At 48.0% G+C, this 22,812-nt stretch overlaps 1 protein-coding gene across 3 annotated transcripts in view; it reads right to left on the bottom strand.

The window, feature by feature from the left end:
* The window catches only part of MED26 (mediator complex subunit 26), a 45,213-nt gene extending 27,364 nt beyond the window's left edge, over positions 1 to 17,849 (bottom strand). The window contains exon 1 of one of the 3 annotated variants that reach the window (XM_037141939.2): positions 17,511 to 17,849. In XM_037141939.2, the coding sequence (XP_036997834.2) occupies positions 17,511 to 17,582 (72 nt within the window). In that variant the 5' untranslated portion in view covers positions 17,583 to 17,849. Of the gene's footprint in view, positions 1 to 16,402; positions 16,715 to 17,510 lie in introns of those variants that run through there. The other 2 variants (XM_037141940.2, XM_037141941.2) reach the window with 2 other exon arrangements.
* Between the last annotated feature and the right edge of the window lie 4,963 nt (positions 17,850 to 22,812).

Genomic DNA, 22,812 nt, shown 5'->3' with positions numbered 1-22,812 from the left:
ATGCGTGTATGCTCACATGTACACACACGAGGGTATGCTGGTCTCTAACATCAGGATAACCCTGGATGTGGAGTCCAAAGCTATCTGGACTGTACAATGCAACCACTGCAGCCAGCAGACAACAGACACAAGAGTTCATTTAGCAGCTATTAATTTACCAGGAAAATAAAAATGTATTACACATGTACTGAGGAGGAAGACAAGGAGAGAGGCAAAGAGAGCAGATGACTGTCCTGAAAGCTTTGTAGAAAATAATCAGTGTGGCATGTGAGAGAGTGGCTTCCTCCTAACCACTGGCCTAGGAGAGGTGGTCACCTCTGCCCCAAAGAATGGGCAGCAAAGGATCTGTAGCACAGTGGCCTTGCCCCATTCTCAGAACAGCTAGCTCATCATGTACTCATGGGGGCTCTGAGCATGCCCCCTAAAATACTCAAGCTAAGAGAACCTTTTAGCAGCCAGCTACAAAGGCACTGATGGCACCTTGGACAAAGGAGCCTGTCGCCTACAGCCCAATCTCCAACACCAATACTTATGCTCTCCTACAGCTGCTGTACCCTACACACTAGGGCCCCAACTTGCCAGGGGTAGGGACTTCACCCAGGACTGTGCTGGAGCCAGTTCACACCAGCCCATGAGAGCTCAGGGTTAAACCTGAGAAATCTTTCCATGACATCATGTTAGTGGCTTGAAATTAGCTTCAGTGGAAGCATTTAGACAATGGAAATTGAGAAATACTACAAATCAGGGCTTGATTTACTGTCAGATCGTTGGGCTTTATTTAACCCAATACTTGTTTTTGTAAATAAAGGTCTCCCCCATTTTGTATGTATTTTTATTGAGGTGAAATTCACATACTATAACATTAATCATGTAGTGGTAAATATAATATTGTTGTAACACAGCCACATCTATTCATATTGTCTCTGTATGCTTCTGTGCTATAAATTAAGACAGAGTTGTGGCAGACACTGTATAGCTAAAAATATTTACTATCTAACCCTTTACAGAAATAGTTTGCCAATCTCTGGGGCTTAGATTTTAAGAAAGTGTTGGAGAAAATGTTAATGCAGATTAAACTAACAGTGTGTCATGCCTGTAGCTGTTACATTAGGAATAGCATAAGTGAGGAAATATTCTGTCAGTGTTTGAAAACTATTACCTGATTCAGCAAAGACATCACTTAATTCATTAACACGAACAAAAATATCAACGGATCTTCAAGTCAGACCCGTACTTGTAAGTTGACTATAGATACAAAAGTTCAGCAACAATCATGGGAAGCAGTCTGTGAGAAGCAACTGGCTACATGGAATTGACAACAGTGTGCTGCATATCATTTTTCGTAACCCGTATGCTATCCATCCTTTATATCAGTAAAATTTATAAACGCATGTGTGTATGTGTATGAATAATTTTTCCTGGAAACATTTACTCTATGACAAGTTAGAGTTCTTCATTATTTCAAAGTACTTAAAATAACATTTGAAGGAAACTAGAATCCATTTGCCTTATTGTATTTCAGCATCACATAAGACCAGAAAGAGGGAAGAACCTGGATTGTAAATTAGTAAATGTTTACTAAAAAATGGCTCCAAGTTTTATCATCTCTGCATGCAAACAGAATTTCTCCACAGTGATTACCAAAGCCAAGCAAAATCTAACCTAACATATAAAAGTTATGTTCATGGACACAGTACCCCTTTTACAAAGAGTAAACAATATTTAGAAAGTCCACTTTGTATGTGATTTTTCTTATAACTATACCGAAACCTAATGCTCCTGTCTTTCCCTCCAGTCCCACTCTACTTTCCCAGGGCACTGTCTAGATGCCATAGTCTCCTATGTGTGCCAGGACATGAAACAATCTGGGGTTAGGGTGACAGCAGGGAGTGGATGGGGCTCTTTACCACGGGTAGCCAGCAGAGGCCCGAAGGAGTCTGATGATCACAGACGTGAGGAGGGGGCCTGGACAGTCATGAGTGAGGGAAAGTATAAACTGAGATATGAAAGGGAAGGAAAGAAGGAAGGGCCCCAGTCAGAGCATCTGTGGATTGTGACATAAGAAGTGGGGATGTCTACTCTAAGGACATAGGGTCTTAAGTAACAGAATAGTGTGATACTGGCTTGGAGGGGACAGGAGGAAAGTCTCCCAAGAGGGAGATGCCCAGGCTTAGACTAGAGCTGGAGGAAATAGGATGAATGGAGAACTTACTTTTTGTCAGCAAAGCTACTATGACTTACAGAGCTGGTGGGCTAGACCCCGGTCCCCCAAGAGCATTAAGAATAAGAGTCGACAACTGGCAGACTTGTCCTGGAGGAAAGCACTGTGCATCCCTGCTCTGAACCTCCCAGAAACACACAAAAGGAAATACTTCTCTCCATTGGCTGTAGTACAGAGGCCCCTTATCGCGCCCCCCATACCTGATTGTTCTCAATGGTTCTCAAGAGCTCTCAGGCTAAAGCAGTATTCTTTCTTTCTTTCTTTTTTTAACTGTTCAATTGAAAAGACAGTGTAGCACAGGAAAAATAAAACCAGAAACTGTTCCTACTGCCCCAATATAACTGCTTTCCATTTTACCCATAGTTTTAGTTTTCGTGCCTTCCTAGTGTTCTTGGCTGACAATAATGTTCCTTTTCTTTTCTCTTTAAGATTTTATTTATCTTTAGAGGGGAAGGGAAGGAGAGAGGGAGAGAAATATCAATGTATGGTTGCCTCTTGTGTGTCCCCTGCTGGGAACCGGCCTGCAACCCAGGCATGTGCCCTGACTGGGAATCAAACCGTGGTTGTTTGGTTCCCAGGCCCGCACTCGGTCCACTGAGCTTTACCAGCCAGGGCCATTAATGTTCCTTTTCTTTATCATGGCAAGGCTTGTCCATTTCTCTACAGAGCCTCTGGATCTTTCTTCACAGGTCTGTGCCGCCCCACTCTGCGGATGCACTGTGCTTCCTAGGCTTCTCCCGTGCCTTTTAATTAATTACATTAGCAACGATCATCACATAAATATATCTATTAACACTGTTATTCATTTCTAGGAGCAAAATGAATAGGCCAAAGGACATAAACATGGCTATGCCTCTTGCTACATAAATAGTTTTCAAAAGGGTTTAGCTCCTGGGTCCTGCCAGCAGGGTGGGATGGTGTGGGTTCAGGGGGATGGGGTGGGAGATAGGCCCCACCTTGATTACCTGTCAATACCATTCTTCCCATATGTTTGAGTACAAGGTGTACGTTCTGATTATTAATGATATCAACAATTCTCTGTCTGAGGATGTCTGAGATCTTGCAATTGTTAGTTCTGAGTGTGTTCTGAGTGTGTTCTGCATTCAGAAAGGATACTGCTTCCTAAGGGCCATTTTGCACAGATTCATTTTGATCATCCTTGTCTGCAACTACAGTACAGAAGGACTTGGAATAGTGCAGGGAAGCTGGGCACCCAACCCAAGCCCCTCTTCCAAAGAAATGTGCCTTTCCACCTCCACAAGCCTCAATTTTGTTCTACAACCAATTTCTTCCTATTACCCCCTAGGGAGCTTTTAGAAATGTGTAAACTTATGCAATGTTGTCTGGTAACTGCTTATTGTTCATACTGTCCCCAAGATAGGGAAGACTATCTCTGAGAAAGAATGGCATCTGTGAAAACCAAAGTTCGATTATCTACAAACTCCATGGATATGGCTTCCCCAACCCCACCCCCAAAGAAGTGGGGAGACTGATATGTACTCAGTGCCTATTATGCACCCAGAAATTTCCCTTCAGACATTATTTACCCTTTGGTAGGGTGGGGCTTGTCCTATTTTTATGGAGGATGGCAAATCTGACATACTGACAGCCAGTAACTGATATGATTTGTTCAAGAACACTTCAGAGACAGAGCTATAGTGATCTGAACCCAGGTCTGAGTCAAACCCTTGCATTTTAAATATTCTTCTTTTTTCCCCTTCCTTTCTGTCTGTCCATCAGTCTGTCTTTAACTGTATTAATCAACCAACAGTGGAGAAATGAGAAGGCTTTCTGCCTTACAAGACCAGAATTGTGAACAGAGCTGACATGGCTTAGAGGCTCCCATGGCCAGAGACATGGGAGAAAGAGCTTTCTGGTCAGGGAGGGGTTGGGACCCGAGGGAGCTGGGAAGGGACAGGAGCCCCATCTAGCATTCCCATGTCAACCCAGGCACAACCTTCTCCCCTACTTCCCATGTGGAAAAGACAACACAGGCCAGAGCTCTCACCCACACAAAGCACAAGTAATCTGAAGCCCTACAAGTGCACTGTCCAACTCAGGTGGGCATTACAGTTAAACAGAAACTTAGAAGTCAGTTTCTTGAGTCTTACCAGCCACATGTTAGGTGCTCACTATCCACCTGTGGTATCGTGGATACCACACAAGACAGCATACACAGAGACTGGCTCCACCAGCACATGGTGCTCTGGGAGGGAAAGAGCCCTGCCGAATTCTTGCATACCCCTCTCCTGTCTGCAGTGGGCACCGTGTTGCTTCATGATAAAAACAAAGGTTCTAAGGTCAGCTAACAAGCTATTTAACCTTGCTAAGCCCCAGTCTTACTTATCTATAAAAGGGGTAATACCTAACACAGTGAGTACAGTAAGAGTTGATGCTGTGGTCCCTTGATTGTTACGGCCCGAAGATAAAGTCCCTGCAGATAGACAGCCCTCAAGAAGATGAAACCAGAAGACACTGAGCAGCTGATTTAAGTATGGTTGGTCAGTAGACAGAATGAGATCCAGGCTCAACTCCACCTGCAGGACTATTAACAATTGATAGCATTAAAATCCCCTTTCTGCTCCTCCCCCAGCTGCATGGCCTCAGGCAAGGACAATCTCCCCCACTCTTTTCCTCACCTGTAACAGAGGTAGAACCAACTCTTTCATGGTCATCTTGGTTGACTAAATAGAAGCTGGGCACTTTATCAGGCACCCAGCATACCCAGCCCCTCAGGAGGACACCACCAAATGATGGCGCCAACAGCCCCTAATCACAGATAAAGAGAGTGAGGCTCAGAGACACTGATTCATCCCGAGGCAACAGCACAACTGGGGTTCAGGATTCAGATCTCCCCGCTGGTGGGGTCCTGGCCCAAGGGAGGGAGGAGGTTTGTGTGCTCCTGTGGGGCTGGCCCTGGGGGGCTCCCCCTGCAACTAAGAGTGGCTAGGCAAGTGCTGCAACACCTGTAGCTGCTCACCCTCCTTCCCTGGGTCCTGTCATCAGCGTCCGGAATCTCCAGACTCCCCAGCACCGAGCAATACACTCAGGACAGGCATGGTGCCCAAGTGCTGACCATGCCACTATGGCTCTAAGAGAACCCGCAAGCCAGAGGAGGACCCCCAAGGACTGAGGTCTGGAGAAAGCCAAGCAGCCATCACAGGAGGTGGCAGGCATCCTCCAGGGGAACCAGCCACCGGAATACTCATGAGCTGAGCAGCTGCCCTGCCCAGGCCTACCAAACCTGAACCCAAACCCACTTCAGCACTCATGTGTAGCTCGAAATCAGAGAAGAACCACATCTGTTTGTACCTGGTTACTGGCTCTAATAGAATGTACAGGCTCTCTAAGCACCAGCAGGAAAAGACCAAGTGGGGTGAGGAACACAGGCATGTCAGACAGGTTAAAGGTATTGTGGGAAAGGTAGAACCAAGATGCCAGAAACAGCCAAAAGACAGTGCTCCTAGGACAGCTGGCACTGGCTTTGCTGGGGGAGGTACCCTCGGCCTGGACCCTGGAGACAAGGAGGGAAGATGGGCCATCCTGACAGGAAGTGTATAAGCGGGTCAGAACTGACTGATGAGCAGCTGAGCATGGCTAGGGGGAGAGAGTGCAGGGGCCAGCCGAGCCAAAGGCTGTGTTGTAATGTGTTCTGCTAATTCTCTCTACACTTTCTTGGTTGCAAGTGACAGGAAAGCAAGCTCAAATGGGCTTCACCAAGAAAAGAAGCTGCTGGCTCACCTAGTTCTTCATGTGACTTAGTACTCCCTACCAGTCTGGGCTGGTCTCACTACTGAGCAAGCTGTCACCAAGCAGCAGAACCCAACAGTGACCTACTCACATCCTCTCCCATTTGAGTCTCCCCAACTATCCCAGCAGAGTACTAAAGTTTTTGTGAGCTCTGATTGGTCACAGGCTCACCCCTAAACCAATACTAACTAGGAACATGCAGCCCCATGATTGGCTAGTCCCTGGTCACTGACCATCCCCTGGACATAGACCAGAGGGAGGTCAGGAAGGGAATGCAAGCTGGGTGCACCAAGCCTGTGAACTGTCACCTGCCACACAGATCAGCACCCAGGACAAGTCAAGCCCAGGGCCACAGCCTCCCTAAGGATGATACGTAACCCTCCTGAGAACACTAAGGCTGCAAACCTAGCTTCATCCAAAGCTGCATGGTGAACAGCAGAGTCAAGCCTGCAACTCAGTTCTGCCCAATGACTAAGCCCACATTGTTGTTGTTAATTGTTTTAATCCTCATTTGAGGATATGTTAATGATTTTTTTAAGAGAGAGGAAGGGGGTGGGGGGAGGGAAGGGAGGGAGGGAGGGAGGGAGGGAGGGATAGGTACACAGATATTGATGTGAAAGAGAAACATTAATCAGTTGCCTTCCTTTATGCAACCCAACCAGGGATTGAACCAGCAACCTAGGTATGTTCCCTGACCAGGAATTGAACCCTTACTCTTAACTAGTCAACAACATGGTCCCAAAAGAGGAACGAAACACGCCAGTCTGTGTTTAGGTGACATGGAGGGGAGAGTAGGAGACAAGGAACCTGGCTGGTAAGCGGCTGCATTAGACCTCCCTGGAAGTCCCATTTGCAGGAAGAGAGTCACCATGCAAGGAGAACTCCAGGGTGGCTCTGAGGTAGTCCGAAGAGCCACGGCATGAACAACTGATGGAGCACAGCATGCCAAAGGCAGGAGGGAAGAAGATGCATCCACTTTGGAACAGACTGCTTACACATCCAGGACAGCAGTCAGCTGGGAGCAGATGTCTAGGTGCTGCTGGCAGCCATGGCTCTGAGAGCACGGGGGGAAAGTCTTAAGAGCCATACGGGGGACAAGCAGTGGGGGCCAGGGTGAAGCCAAAATGCTCAGGGGGGAAGAGGTACTGTGAGCAAGGGATTTGGAGAGACCAAAAAGGCCAAACAGGGGAAGTTGCAGGGATGCCATGGGATGGCAGGCACTCCTCAGTGTTAGGCCTCAGGCTTCTCATTCCTTCAAAGCACCTTCAGCAGTGACTGTGCAGTGGGCACTAAGGATGACACAGTGACCCAGGAAGACAGCCTGGAGTGACAAGCACAGCACATTCATGTGCCCAAGATTGGTTCATCTTGTAAAGCAGACGCCGCTTCCTATTTCCCAATTTGTGGGAGCCCACCACTGACCAGATAAAAAACCATGTCTACTCTATTCCTAACGCAGGAGTGTCATTTCCAGGGCACAAGCAGGTGCCCACTCACCTAACTGTGAGCAGGGCCGACAAGTTCACCAGAAGTCCTAAGAGAGCCTGACTCCCAACCCCAGCCTAGTGTCCCCAATGTTTCTGTCCTGCCACACGGGAGGGCTACAACAGCTAGGGGCACCTATTGTTTTTGTCTGCACAGCAGACCCTGCTTCTGTTTGCAAGCTCCTCCCTGACTTCCTGTGAGCACTGCCGCCCTGGTATAAGGCTCCATTCACCCTATCCTCAGGTCACCCACAGCAATTCTCAAGTTTTCAAACTGGAAGCAAGTGAGTGACTCCCTTCTTCTTCAGTGACCTAGCCTTCAAGAGGTCAAACAGAGGAGCTACTGAGTTTCCCACATCACAGACAGGCACACACACACAGGAAGACAAAAAACAGAAATGTAGTTTCCCTCTCAGCTCTCCTACCCCAATTTCAATGCCAATGGCACTTTGACCCAGCTATGAGAGGAGGGGAAAGGTTACAAGAAAGGCAGAATGAGCTTAACATAACACATTAATAGAGAGAGAGAGAGAGAGAGTGTGTGTGCGCGTGTGTGCGTGTGTGTGTGTGTTGAGGGGCGGGGAATGATGCTTCTTTAGTAAGAAGTTAGGCTCCTAAACTCAAAGGCAGCATTGGCTATTAACCAACTTTCAAAGTCAGATATTTAAATGCTTGAAAACACTCCTCTAAAATAGAAGTGAAAGTGAAATATTCACTCATGAATCCCTTTCCCCAATCTTGCCCGAAACTTAAAAAATGGTCCACTTCTACCACTGTCAGGCTGTCGGCAGCAGCAAAGCCCAAGCAGACATCACCAGCTTCAGGGTGCTTGCTGACAGCCAGGTGGGAAAAATAGAGAAGGGCATGAACATCACCTGACCTCACCCCTCTTAGTTACCTAAGAGGAAGAAGCCAGGCCAGGATATGGTTACCCAGGTTAACTGGGGGAGGAGACAGGTAAGAGGAAATGGGCAGGACATTCAAATCAGAGCAGACCTATCAGACTCCGACCAAGGCCTGTCCATGTCTCTGAGCCCAGAGGACAAGTCTCCAGAGCACAGCTCTTGCCTGGGTCACAGGCACTGCCTTCTCATGGCTACAGAAGGCCTGGGTGGTCTAGGCCACCGGGAACGTACCACCTCCTCTGGACAGGCCTGGGCCAGGCAGTCACTGCAGCACCAGGACAGCCCATGGGGACAGGGGAACAAGCAGCACTGTGGCAGGCTCTCCCAGATTCAAGTGCTACTCAGCCCATAATGAGAATCAGAAGCTGCAACCCAAACCTGCACAAACACAAGGTAGTATCAAGCTGCCCAAGTGTGACAACCGGCAAGTCAGAGTCTGTATGTTCAACCAGAAATAACAGGTTACTCAGAACCCAGTGCTATAACCTCACACCACCCACACCACCCCACCAATTACTCTGGACCTCACATTTTAGTTATGCCCATTTTACCATCTGGACCAGAGTCTCCCAGCCCCAACACTTCACCCAACTATTTTGATGGTGCTTTCACACCAAAGAGGTGATTAAACAAGCATGCATCCAATGGACATTGCCAGCTTGCTCCCTGCACCCCACTACCCTATTCATCTACAAAGGCCCCTAATGTCTCCTGAGGCATCCCCACCAACACAGCCTGCTAATTCCAGCAAAGCCTGAAGGTACCAGGAAATGTCTGCTGTGGTTTCTGAGAAAGAATCACTAGCTCTTTCTTCCCTTGGATGATGTTCCACAAAGGTGAATCCTGAGCTGCAAAGGCTGGAGGGAAGACACCACACTGAGTGACAAGAGTCAATCAGCTCCTCTACTTTCAAGCTCCTGTCACAAGCACAGGGCTACCCTCTGTCTGTGGGAGATCCGTCAACAAAATTAGTAAAGGAAGTAGAGGACAGGTGCTCTGCCGGCAACTATCTTAACTGAACACTGGAGACAAACAGTGTCAAACAATCATCAGAAAGGGTGAACTGTTCCTGTAGCACATACCACCATACAAGTGTCACTCACTCCCACAGAGAACGTGAAAAAGTCAGCTTACCAACTGCATGCCCAGCACAGATGCAAGATGAACTGGGTAGGTAAAGTTCGAACTGGCTTCTAGGAGGGCTGGCCTTAAGAGGCAGGCAGTTAGCTGGCTACCTGGGGATCACCCAGGGGGAAAGAGGATGTGCCCACAAACCTACCTCCTAACCTGGGTTGGGCCAGAGATCTGATGGCAAAAGGGGTCAAGTGAGCTAAGTTGGGATGGGAGGAGGGGATACTAAAATAAACCACTGAGGGGACAAGAAGAACCCAGCCTCCAGTGTTTCCAGGCAGAGCTGTGGTCAGCTTGGTGGGTCAGGCTGCTGCCCAGAGAGCCAAGTGTGACCAAGGGTGTGGGTCATGGATGGAGCTGAAGATGCCAGCAGGACAGTGGGGCCACCTACTTGGGCCCTCAGTGTGAGCCAAAGTCACACACACTTGAGTCCTCCACCACTAACACACCTGACTGCTGATACCCAAACCACAGAATCAAGGCCATCCCCTATAACATCACTTTGTGCACACAGCAGATGAGTGACCGGGGTCTCCACAGTAGCCATGAGGCTAACCCATCGCAGTTGTGTCCTGGAAAAGCATCATCTACTTTCTGACCCTGATGAATGAAACCCAGCGGACAGGAATGCCCAGAAAGCGTCCAGTTTGTCACATGACCAAAAAGGCCAAAATGTCCCAAGGTGGCATTTGAACAGTATCTCCTGGAAATCTTGCAGGCAGGGATTTAAGATCATGAGCCATCTTTTCTGTCAGGAGTAAAAATGCCAGCCAAGAAACAAAAAGGAAGAAATCACCTCATACCTTTTCTTCAACCTGTTCAAGAGAAGCACAAAGTATTTCCTCCCAGCCCAAATAAAAACGTCCACAGAGGACTCCTGCATAAGGATCCAAACCCTGCCTGGTACCCAATGCACTGTCACAAAGACATGGGAGCCACGGCAGGTGGGTGAAGACTGGGAGGTGGGTTCCAATCCAGCTCAGTCCCTTCTAGCAGTGTGCCCACTAGGCGTCAGTTTCCACACTGGCACAGTGCCTGCCTCACTGGGTTGCTGTATTAAGTTTTGAATATGCAAGAAATACTGACAGTACAGCACCTAATACGGGCTCAGTGTTGATGGGCAGTTCCCAAGATCAGTCCTTTCCACAGAAAAATCAACAAGTGTATGAGCACCCAGTTGCTACAGAAGTTCTAGATACACAGGGAAGAACCCAGCCCTCCCACTACTGGGGAGTTTGCAGTCCAAGGACAACTCCATCAACAAGACCTGTTATCAGCAGGAATGTGGTGCCTGAGGGGATGTCTTGGATTACAGAAGGAAAGCTTTCTGGAAAAGGGATGGCAGTGTTATGTGTGTGTGTGGGGGGGGGGGGACAAACAGGTGGTGCAAGGTTCCGACCCTAAGTATCATACACAGACAAGTAAGGTCAGCTTGCAGATTTAAGTAGGTGCTGTTTGGATGACAAGATATAGCTTCATTTCAGAGCATGACTAGATTAGCTTCTGTCCTTGAATTTTCTCAAAGTATAGCTGTCATTATGTGGGAGTTCCTGAATGTTTCCGATCATAAAAATGGATCCTGACAGACAAAAGGTTAGGAGCAGCTAGGCTAGAAGACTTTAAAGGGAAAAAGGCTGTAGGAACTGGGCAAGGAATAGAAATAAAAAACTTCACATTTAAAAACACTTGGTGTTTGTGAGGTTAAACCTCAGAAGATGCACTGCAGTCCAACTTTCATGCTGGGCATTGCCTGTGTGAGGCTGGGAGACTGCTGACATTAAGCCTGCTGGCTTCTGAACCAACCAGCACCAGCTTTAGGCCCCAAGCTTCCAACAGCCTCCTCCGCAACAATGGACAAATCACTTCTAAGTGAAGTTCAGAGAAGCAACTAAGATGTGAAATGCTCCACAGCATCTTGAGCCACAGTAAGTGCTCAGTAAATGGCAGCTGTTCACTTCCTAGCCTCCAATGGATAAAGACAGGAAACTTGACTGCAGTGCTAGGAACATTCCAAGGCTCTGAACCCCATCTGCCTGGCAGTAGCACTTCACCTGACATGACCCATTTCCTTAGTGGGCACCACATGCAGGCACAGAACCTCACAGATCTGGAGTCTGGGTCCAGATGAAGGGCTTGGGTATGCCTACATCCCAGCCTGGCACGGTGATCCGGGGCTGTCTCCAGCCAGCTGCAGCAATACTCAAGAGCTTCCCAAAATGCAGTGAGACCTCCCTCCCAGCCAACTCCTGCCACTTCCTCATGGAAAGCCACACAGAGCAAATCTAACACTTGTGTATGACAGCACTTCAAATACCTAAAACCAGCCACCAGGCCCTTCCTAGAACCTGACACCTGCCCCATTCCCATCCCACTGCTGAGGGGCACAACTGCTCAAGACTTGCCAGACATTACTCCAAACTTTCTGATCCCCTGGGATCAGGGACAAACCAAGAACTGACTTCCTGCACCAGTAAAACTTTTTATTATGAAAAGTCAAATGATGAAGTACTCTAGAAAGCCATTTCTCGTGCTCTTAAGAATTCAAACAATCTTTGAATAAGATTCATGAAAAACTGTTCCATTCGCACCTAAGAGCTATAGCCTTGTAAGGCTGCCTTGACCCCAGATCCCCACCCCCAGCCCAAACAGTCCATGTGCACACTCTATGCCTGCCCTCCTCCCTACAAGGGAAGTTCCAGGTCCCTGGAAGGTAAGGGGCAAGCATGACCAGGTCTGCACCCTTCACATCCAGAGAACATAAGCACTGGCTAGAAATGTTTATTTAACTGCTGAACCTCCATTTCCAGTTTTACCATATTTGTCCATAAACAGTGTGTATCAGTTGGTGATTGAGATGTAAATGTATTGCCTCCCAAGACCTGGAACTTGTTTAGAGAGCAATTTTAAAGGTGGCATGCAGAATACTGATAGACCTTCTTTATGCAGGAAAATCTCCCCAGTTCATGAAACTATGTCAATTCTTGCTCCATTCTACACAAGCTGTTTCAGAAGGGGGCTCTGAGTGCAGGCACTATGAGGCTGGACTGAAGATGCAGTGCCTACACTGCCATCCACTGAACCATAATCTCAGCTACCCATTATGACAACTAGCTGCTCCAAGAGGGCCATGTGAACTCCAGACAGCCCACCACCAGGAATAAAGAGAAAAGGTACAACTTCAATTGACAGAGACAAAGCCCCAGCTTCCAGAAAACAATTTACAGTTGGAGGTTGGGCGGGAGACCAGAGACCTACCCACTGGACTGCAGACACCTAGAGAGAGGCGGGGGCCTGGTTCTGGTTAATCTGGAACTCCATCTCAGCAGAAGCCCACCAAGACACCAGAATCGAGTCACATAGGCGAGCCCGCTCCCCTCCTACATCTGAATCCAAGTTTGGAATCCTCGAGGTGTGTATTTTGCCACACACAGCTGCATCTTGAGTCCAAGAGCCCAGGTGACCGTGAGGCCTTTTAAAATTGTACCAGAACAAAAACCCCTCCCCACAGGCTGATCCTGGACTGTCCTCCAGTCAGGAAAACCCACTCCAAGGAAAGCCACCTCTGAGGACCAACCAGAGACCTCCGTGAAGACGGAATGTAAAGTCCACCTCCTTCTGAGGGAGAGAGACTCACAAGGACACACACCAGCTTCACGACAGACACTTGTTACCTGCCTATTTCTCACAGTCATAAAACACAACACTGCTCTCCTCATCGGCCTGACTACAGTATGAAGAGCAAAGACAGGAACATCACTGAATTTGGGAAATTTAAGTTAACATCAAAACTGCTATAATCTGGAAGCAGAAAACAAAGCTGGAACAAGATTCATGAAAACTCCATGACAGCCGGCAAATGCCATACCATGATGTGTCTAGCCCAGGATTCTGTCCCTAGGAGAAACCATAACACGATGCTGGGACAGGCCACCTAATACTGTCACCCTGTTTGTTAGATCTGTCACCGGCAAATCTAACCCAGCTGGGAGTCACATATAAACTTGTGTGGGAGAGAAGAGGCTCCCACATCTTTTTACTAGTTCAAGGACATTGTCTTCTTGGGCCTCTTCAGAAGGCATCTCACCAAGTTTGAGAGCAGTGCAATGGCATTTAGAGTTGGAAGCACGTCACTTAATAACTTGGGGCAAGGTCCTAATATTGGGGCAGTCACCTCACATGAACTCAGGAGGAAACAAAAGCATCTTGTCCTCTCCTGGACATAGGACACACTAAGCAGCACATACAGCCACTGTGCAGACAGGGGAAATGCCTCGCTCAGACCACCTCCCTCGCAGGGCTGTTGAGGAAAGCAAGAGACACTGTTAAAGCACTGTACAAAGTCATGTGAAGTGTGCATATCTGTGCTATTTTAGAAAGCTCACACATGCATGTTGCATCAAAAGAAAAAACTTCTAAAACAATTCATGTCAACCTCAGTTGCCCTTTCCATACCCCAAACCATGGATGGAGAAGGAGATTTATGGGATGTATACTCCAGAGTCTGCTCTACTTTGCAGGTGAGGAACTGCAGCCTGGGGAACCTAAGCAGCACCTTAACTTTCAAATTCCTAGGTGGGAAAATTATCCTTCTTGCATGTCTCTCTGCAGAGGCCCCTTGGTCACTGCTTCTTGGCACCTGATGTCTGTAGAACCGTAAGGAAGAAAGTCATGTCTGAAGTTTCCTACTGGAAAGCATGACTTCTGGGAGGCATTTACAATGATATCTAGGGCAAGTTCAAGTCCCTCTTCCCCACAGTGTCTTCTCTGGCCTCTCCCTGCTCTGAATACAGGAATGCTCACCCTCTCGGTCAAGGCCTGCCTTATGCTGTTACTCGGCTTGTCACAGGGCTGCAGTACACACTATACCATCTCACTTAGACCTTTTCTCAGATGCCAGATGAACATCCATGTTCCTTATGGCTCTACAGAGGTCCACATCAGACTATTCTATGACTGAATCCCCAGGCCTGTAACAGTCACAAGGGCTTTTTCATAAAAGAAGTCTCCAAAGTAAGTCCTCAGTCATAGGTCCAAGTAGGATTCTAGGGGTGAGTCAGTTTAGCCCGAGCTTACAAGGTACACCTAATGCTTCTGCTCTAGAGAGAAAAGATAAATGAACCATGCTCATGAAGCCTGCCTTCTGATCAGAAAGACAAAGCCTGAACTTTCAAGAAACAATGAGCATCCATACAAGCAGGAATCTAATCACTGGCTGAGGCTGAGGAGACTGTGCTGGGATGGACTGACTCTGATTTGAGTGGGAGAAGACACCGCCCTCAACTTTATCCATAACGAAGCAAGATTAAGCTGGGACAAATGCCCACACTGCACATCAGAGAGATTGTCAACACTCTGGACTGACACACCACGAGAAGAGTAAAGCCTCGACTGTTCTGGAAAACTGTTAGTAGCTTTCTGAAAAGGAGTGTAGAGGATTTACTTCAGTACTGAGTTGGAAGAAATTATTAACTCAGGACTGCTGGTGTAGAAATTCAAATACCCCACAGGCTAGAATTTAGAGCAAAGAAATAACTTTCCTCGTAAGAACTCCTTTGTCAGTAAATGTTACATCCCCAAGTTTTCAGATCCTTGTGGATATTAGGTCGGCTCCCTGACATTGATTTTTTTCAAGAAAAAGCTGTTTGTTACCCATAACTGCATGTCTACAAAGACAAGCATTACATGACACAATTCTGTGTCACTTCTCTCAGAAGAGGTTTAATTTTAGTGTTGGCTCTTCAACTCTGTCCCCATTTTTTTCCATGAGTATCTTAAATATGTGTCAACTAACTATCCAGAAGTGGAGTTCATACCTGGGTAAGGCAGAGAAGAGCAGCTGTATGCAGCAGTGCCTTGTTGAAGCCACCTCACTCTCACCTGGGCCCATGTCAACAGAGAGTAACTACAACCCAGCCGTACTATTGCACATTTTTCCACCAGCAACATATTCCGCCACGGCTGAGTTTCTATACATGGTTTGCTCCATGTCCTGCTCCAGTCAAATGGTTATTAATGATGTTCATGAACACTAACAATGGTAGCATTTAAAGAAGGCACTTTCATCATCGCTCATATTCAAAAAGACAACTTCCCAATTCTATTAATCACTTATGTTAGTAGGGCTGTTTGCACACCCATCACTAGAGTCCCCCAAACCAAGACACATGAAACTTGAATTCTATGCCAATGTAACAAAGCCACTGGCTCATATGGATGTAAGGTTCCTGCATGTGCCAGGATACATGAAGCTGATTTGTTCCCTTCTCCAGCTTCTGGCTAGCCCTCTTCCTCCCCTACTCCTAGGAACCCATCTTGATTATACCTGTACACACACTGGAACCCCTGAGGTCACTGCCCCACCTAACCTAAAAAATTATGACCACCCATCAAAGCACCTTCTGATCCTGAAACTCGCCTGAGTGTTGTTACGGATCATGCTAACCTCTCAACCATTCTCAGATTCTCTGGAAGGCAAACAAGCACATGGCATTCAAGAAACTGCACTCAGACCTCACAAAAGATGCAAAAGTCATCAAGGCTTACATTTTTACGTCACTTGCTTTATTCCCTAATATTTCAGTCTTGAAAATTGTAGCAGAGCCAGTTACTGCAAAAATTCTGGACGGTTTTATATAGGTTGTGCCTACTCCACCCCCAAAGTCCTAACAAAAATGTATACAACATTTGTTAAAGGCAATTTACACCAAGTCAATCTTAATGGGACCTGAGGGCCAGGAATAAGAGAATTACCTATGATTAAGATAAAGCAGACCATAGCTCCTCAATTTCTACCAAAACTGCACAATGCAAAGTGAACTTTTTTTAAATGGCTAAAACTCACTAGGAGTAATTTAGTCAAGCTCACATAAAGGAAAAGCAAAAGTCCCAACAGTGAGAGAAACCCGAGTTACCTGGCCAAGCCCAAGATGGTATTTTCTTCTATCCCCATCATGTTAAAGTGATCGCAATGGCTACTTCCTGGTCTCTCAGCACATTCAGGGGCTCACTGCATACCTGGATACCATCTTCCCATTGCTCAACCTGCTCCTGCCACAGGGGAAAATGACCCCTATCGCCAACAACCCCTTGGAGAATATGTGAGAACAGAATAAGTCTTCCCCTAAACACACGGAGGGGGCAGGGGAGATCCCTATGCAAACAGTAGCCTCGGTGGAGGAACATCTGAGAAAGCAACATCCTTGGGTTAACCCTGACCTTCTAGGTCACAAACCACCAGGCTGGGACCCCCAGGTATGGAAAAGGGACAGCAGAAACAGGGTTCTTGGGGGAAAGAGAAAAGAATCATCTCTAATTCCCTACCAAAAACCAGGGCTCTGGCTTGGTCAGAGACGCAATGGGCAGTTGAGCCCAGAAAGGCAACATGAAGGATCCCACCTTTCCCAATATTGTCTTCCGTCGGCAGTGACCCCAAGAGGGATTCGGCGAAGGCATGTCCACTCGCAAAATCCAAGTGCCTCTCCAGGCGCCCTGGGTTCCCGTCTAGGGTCAAAGAGGGCCGGGGGTTTCCCTCCGAAGCCAAGGTGCTTCCAGCCAGGAGAAGAAGGAGGACTTCCCTGATCACCCAGAAGGCTGAGACACTGGTGGTACACGGACTGCCCGAATTCTACCCCGGACACCAGTTGCTCTCAGCCTTTCTTCCTCCCCTCCCCCCGCCCCCCGCCGGGAGGGCTTCCCGGGGGTCTCGGGTCTCTGGGGAAGGGCGAAGCGGGTAAGCTCCATCAGAAACAGTGAGGGTCGTAGACCTGGAGCAGGAGGGGAGGCAAAGCTCTGTCCTCAGATCCGTCTGCTCCCTCCGACCAGGCCGCACGTAAGCCTCGGCCTCACGTACCGAGTGCCCCCAGCCCGGGCCCGGGGAGCAAGAGGCTGAGATGGCAGCGGCTCTCGTAGGAAGGTGGGCCTCGGACGGGTCCCCTGGAGCCGTAGGTTGAGGAATACTGGGGAGGGGGAGGGTCACGGGCCCACGAGGCCTCGGTCCTGGCCTGCGCGGCGACTACTTACGTTGCTCTGGGGGTCGATGGCCTGCAGCAGCCGGTCCCTGATCTGCTGCGGAGACGCCGGAGCCGCTGTCATTGCCTGGGCGAGGCGGGGGGGGAGCGGCCGGGCCAGCGGGCGGGCGGGCTGAGGCGGGGGACGGGGGTCACTCACTCGCCGGCCTCCGAGAGCGGAGCCTCATGTTCCCTGCGGCGCCGGGGGAGGTGGGGGCGCGCGGGGCGGCGGAGAGGGGAGCCGGAGCCGGGGCTCAGGCCCGGGGCGCCGCCGCCACCGGAGGAGGAGGAGGAGCTGCCGGAGCCGCCGCCGCCGCTGCTGCCGCCGCCTCGAGAACCAAACTCCAGTGAGCTGCCCCCGCGCGGAGCACTCTGGGTAACCCGCGCCGCACGCAGCGTCGGCGCCACGCTGAGGAGGTTGGGAGATGGGGCGGGCAGTCTCTGTCAGACCTGGGCGGGGCTACTTGAGGGCCCGCCCCGCGCCTGAACGCCTGCGCACGCAGGCGCACAGCCACTGCCCGCCCAGCCCCACCTCCCGCCCTGGTGAGCCGTTGGAAGGCGGTTGGGAGGGGTAACGGCTGCCGCCTAGAGGCCCCGCCCCCGCCCGTGTCTAGGTGGAGGTTCCCGACGGAAACGCGGGGAAAGCGCGGAAGCGTTGAACACTGCTGCTGGCAGTGCCTTAGAGCTGCAGTGTAAGGAGGGTGGCGGCAGGACCTCTTTCCAGGGAGGAAAGCCGTCCCCTCACTGACGGAGGTGACGGGGGTTGCGGGCATGAGAAACTGCCAAGTTTTCCGAGCTCAGGGGTCAGATTCTTCCTCGTCCCTGCCGGGATCAGCATTCCTGGGGGTGAGGGAGACGGAAGTCCACGTTGTGTTGCGTGCGGAAGGGTCTGCCAGGGGGCTCCATCTGAGTCCCTGTCCTGTCCGGAAAATCGTGAGAGAAGCCTCTCCGAGGATCCGCCTCTCCAGCTGCAAAAGCTTGAAAGCCAGCCTTCTGAGCTGATCCCAAGGAAGCAAACGTGTGTCCCAGTAACAGTTGAGACTGGATCATTGTAATGTAGGGCCGTTCTGTTCATTGTAGGGTGTCGAGCAGCATCCCTGGGCTCTACCCACTAGATAGTAGTAGCACGCTCTCCGGTGACGACAACCAAAAATGTCTCCAGTCATTGGGGGTTGTTCCCCCTCCCCTTCCCCTTGGGCCGACAGAATCTCCCCCTGTTGAGTACCACTGGTTTAAAGAGACCCTTCCACCCTGCTTGGCGTGTAGGCTGGAAACCCGAAACCCTCATTTTCTGAATCAAACAGTTCCCAAAGGTGGAAACTAGGCACGAGGTCACCCAAAGTTATAGGTCAAACCCAGAATTGCTAATATAAAGTCTAAGGGCTCCCAATCCCTTGCCCCCCACCCGCCCCTCCCCCCTTACTGCCTCCTTTCATTGCTGACTTCCTCCCTCTCTGGAAGCCTACTAGAAATACTGTTCTGAGAAAAGGGGTGGAAAGGCAGACTGAGTGGATTATTAGCCGCAGCCTCCGGAGAAATAACATTTTTGGTTGTTACAGGAAGACCTAGATTTAAAACAGGAGAGAGGCAGCTGATGAGAAACACATGTGCGCCTTGGATCTGTGCTACACCTGTTAGTCTTGCATTTGTCATGCTTCTGGGAAGCATTTTTATTTGCAAAAACGGCTGTTCCAGCACGTGGTTGTGGCTGTTTCTGCAGATGTGAAAAGTTTTACATCACACTTGGGGAAAATAAACACAGACCAAATAGTTCTCTTTCAGTTATTCTTCCAATGAGGTGCTTTGTGTACATGGTCCAAGTTGGAAACCCACCCACTTTGAAATATTCTTTATCTCACTTGAGATAAACAAAATAAACAAGCTCTCCCCAAAGTATAAGCTAGCCCTGCCTCTCCTTTTAATTTCTAACTAGATGTTCAGTATCTTATTTTTAATCAAGGATTATACTGGGGAACATTGGAGATCTTCCTTGCTGACAGTGTCGTCAGTCTGGCTCAAACTCATAAAAATTCTCGACAAAAAAAAGGATGATACCAAAATAAGCAACATTTTGCATGGGTCAGAAAACAGGAAAGCATTGAACTTACCTACTCTCTTTAAAAAGAAACATTAAGATGCCAACTCCATGTCTCCAGTGGATAGAAAAGTGCTATTAAATATTTGTGAAATAAGTGAATGAACATCTCATCAGATATACCATAGCTGTACACATCCCCAGTCACATTTATGCAGTGCAACTCCACAGACCTGGCACACAGAGGGGCTCAATATTTAACAAATGAAAAAATATTTTATTAAATAAATGTGCACATGAGGATGCATGTGTGTAATGAAAATGTTTTCATTATAACAAGATGCCACAGGAACTTTTTATCAGCCTATGATAAGATTGGTTTTGTTATACATCATTTCATTTAAAAGTTGCAGAACCTATCAACAACATCAAAAACTTACTGATACACAAAGTACGCTTCATCATGGTAAAGATCACCATTAAACAGTCTTGAAAATATTAGGGCACAGCTTCTCTGAAGTCCATGATATAGTTCACCTAGCCAACTTTCTGCTTTGGAGAAGAGATACTTGAAATGTTATGCAAAGGTGGGGATCAAGGTGAAGCCGCTTGCATATCACAGGTGATACGTCCCTAAATGATTACATTGAGCACTGGCTTCGCCATCCTGTGAGCACAAGATCTTTTGTGCTTGCAATGTCCTTGGTAAAGCTGCCTCAACTTTTAGCAAGGTGGCCCCCAAACATTAGGGAGAGGAAGGTAGTTTCAGGAGCCTGAGTGCTTGCCAGTGCAGTCTTGGCAGAGAGGGAGTGGACTCCTCTCTGGCCAGACAAGGGGATCACAGCTACCACAACTTCACAGGACCAGTCTTCAACAGCGACACCACGTGGTGGCAAGGGGCAATAGTAGGGAGACGGCTGACCTGAAGTGAAGGCAGCTGTAGCTGCTTTTGACACAAAACCCTGGGAGGTGGGCAATTTAAAGGAGGAAATCACTGGATTTACCCCCAATAGTGTATGTGAGTATCCCAGCGATTAATAAGAAGACAAATGTGAGCAAATCCACCGCCCCACTTTGACCCATGTGTTAGCTCTGAGTTTAACAGTCTGGTGGAAATTTTTTAAAAACACCTTATATATTAACTCGTTCAACCATATCAATGATCTGAGAAGTACCTAGAGATGGGTTTCAGAGTGCTGCTTGGTTTTACTGCAAGTCCTGTTTACTCTAAAAGTGAAACCAATTTCAACTGATTTTGAAAAGCCCTTTGGTGCCACTGCTTTTAGGAAGGGCTTCAAAGATAGACGGGAGAACTCAATTTTTACCATGCCTCTAAGCCAGGGGGATACAAAAATGAATAAAGCCTGCTCCTGAGGATCTAGTTTTGAAGCCAAACACTGGAATGGAGTTGGGGGGGGGCAGGGCGGGTGCACATTCATACAATACTCTAATTGTACTCTCCAAGAAAAGCGCAGCAGGAACCCCAAGGTGGAGAAAAGCCATTCTGGACAGGAGGATGCGGAAAGATGTTTGACAAGAAGGCATTCAGAGTGTTTCCATATGTTCATACCCTCTGACCCAGTGTTTCACAACTTCCAGAAATGTATCCAAAGGAAGCAATCAGATGTAGACACATGCACATGTAAAAGGCAGTTCACAGCAGCATCATTTATAAGAAAAAGATGGAAGCAACCTAAGTGTTTAGAGTATGTAAATAAATGGGATCAATTTGTGGAAACGGAAAGGTTATGGCTCTGAGTCCACAGAACTGTGTAACTCCAACTGGGGCAGTGGTCTTGTCCTATGGATGTATGCACATGTAGAAACTCACCAAGCTGTACATTAAACTTTGAAAATAGAAATAAAAGGACATGTGGACATAGACAGATGGGTAGTAGCTAGATAAGCTAGCCACATGAAACCAGAAAAACCTAAAAATGTCCCCAATGTCAACTGATAAATGCAATACATAAACTATATACACTATCTTAATTTTAATTTTATTAAATATATATATATATTACATAGAAAAAAATACTGGAAGGGGAGAAACCAAAACGTTTACATAAATTGTTGGTGACAGGGAGAGAAACAGGAGATTTTTCTTCTGACATTTCTGCCTGCAGGCCCACATTTCCTAGAACAAGCATGTGCTGCCTCCTGGTTCCAGTCTGGGATCTTACTCCCCTGTGCCCCTTAGATCAGGTGGGGAGAGACTTCCATCCCTGTGTAGGCAGAGACCATGGATCTTGTCAGCCGGAAGCAGTTATTAAAGACCTACCATCCTCCCTCATCACCCCCAAAAGATTTGAAGGATAGAATCTCTTGATGGTATCAGCCGGGGAGAAGGAGGGGGGTTGGAAATGAGGCAGGCTAGTAAACCAGGGCAAATGGAATCAGGAAACTGATAGTTAAAGGGCCAAGGAGTTTACAGCTATCTAGTGAATCACAAAATCCAATCTTCCCCGACCAGGGACACTTAAGAGTAAATGGTTTCCACTTTTCCTCTCTAACCAGAGGGTAAATAGCTTAAATCTAATTGGTGCCATTTGTGCCGACTACACCCAAGGATGGATGAAATCAGAGGAATAAATCTCATTTTGGTGCATGAGCATAAAGCTGATGAATATTCTGCTGAGATCTTCCCTAAGACCTCCCCTAAACTCTCACCCTTTAAAACCCTCTCGATTATTGTTTGTTCATTCTCTCTCTCCTTTCTCTTCCCCCTTACTCCCCCCCAAGGGCTTTACCTTTTCCTTTGTCTCTCCTAAACTCCAAGGGCCTTTCTTCTGCCTCTGCAACTTGTTTCCTGAGCCCATGCAACCCAGCTGGCTCACTCCTACCACCTCTGTAACTTTCTAAATACATTTTCTCTTATAATTAAAAAAAGAAGAGGTGTCAGCCTGGTACCATCTGTCTTCACAGTCCTGGGAATACTGAGCCACCATGTCGGAATCTGGTGGCCATGCTGGAAGGCATGAGGGAGAGGTCCAAGCCTCTAGGGGAGAATGAGGAACTAGAAGACAGAGAATACTGAACCCCAAACTTCTAATCCCAGACGGCTGCACCATCCTGGCTGAGATGCCTTGTCTAATTTCCTGCCCACAAAAATATAACTAAATAATATATTTTAAGACACTTTGTATTCAGGCCATTTGTTACGCAAAACTAGCTGAGACACTGCTATTCAATCCTCAGATGACCCACAAGGAGGAGCCTGAGGCTGAAGGGTGAGGAGATGCACCCAGGGCTACTTAGCTCCCAAGATACCCTGGGATTC

This window comes from Artibeus jamaicensis, unplaced genomic scaffold, assembly GCF_021234435.1.
Source record: "Artibeus jamaicensis isolate MK-2021 breed Jamaican fruit bat unplaced genomic scaffold, CSHL_Jam_final contig_477, whole genome shotgun sequence".
In the NCBI taxonomy this organism is placed as follows: Eukaryota; Metazoa; Chordata; class Mammalia; order Chiroptera; family Phyllostomidae; genus Artibeus; species Artibeus jamaicensis.
Note: the sequence above shows the minus strand (reverse complement) of the source record. Positions and strands in the feature narration are given on the sequence as shown.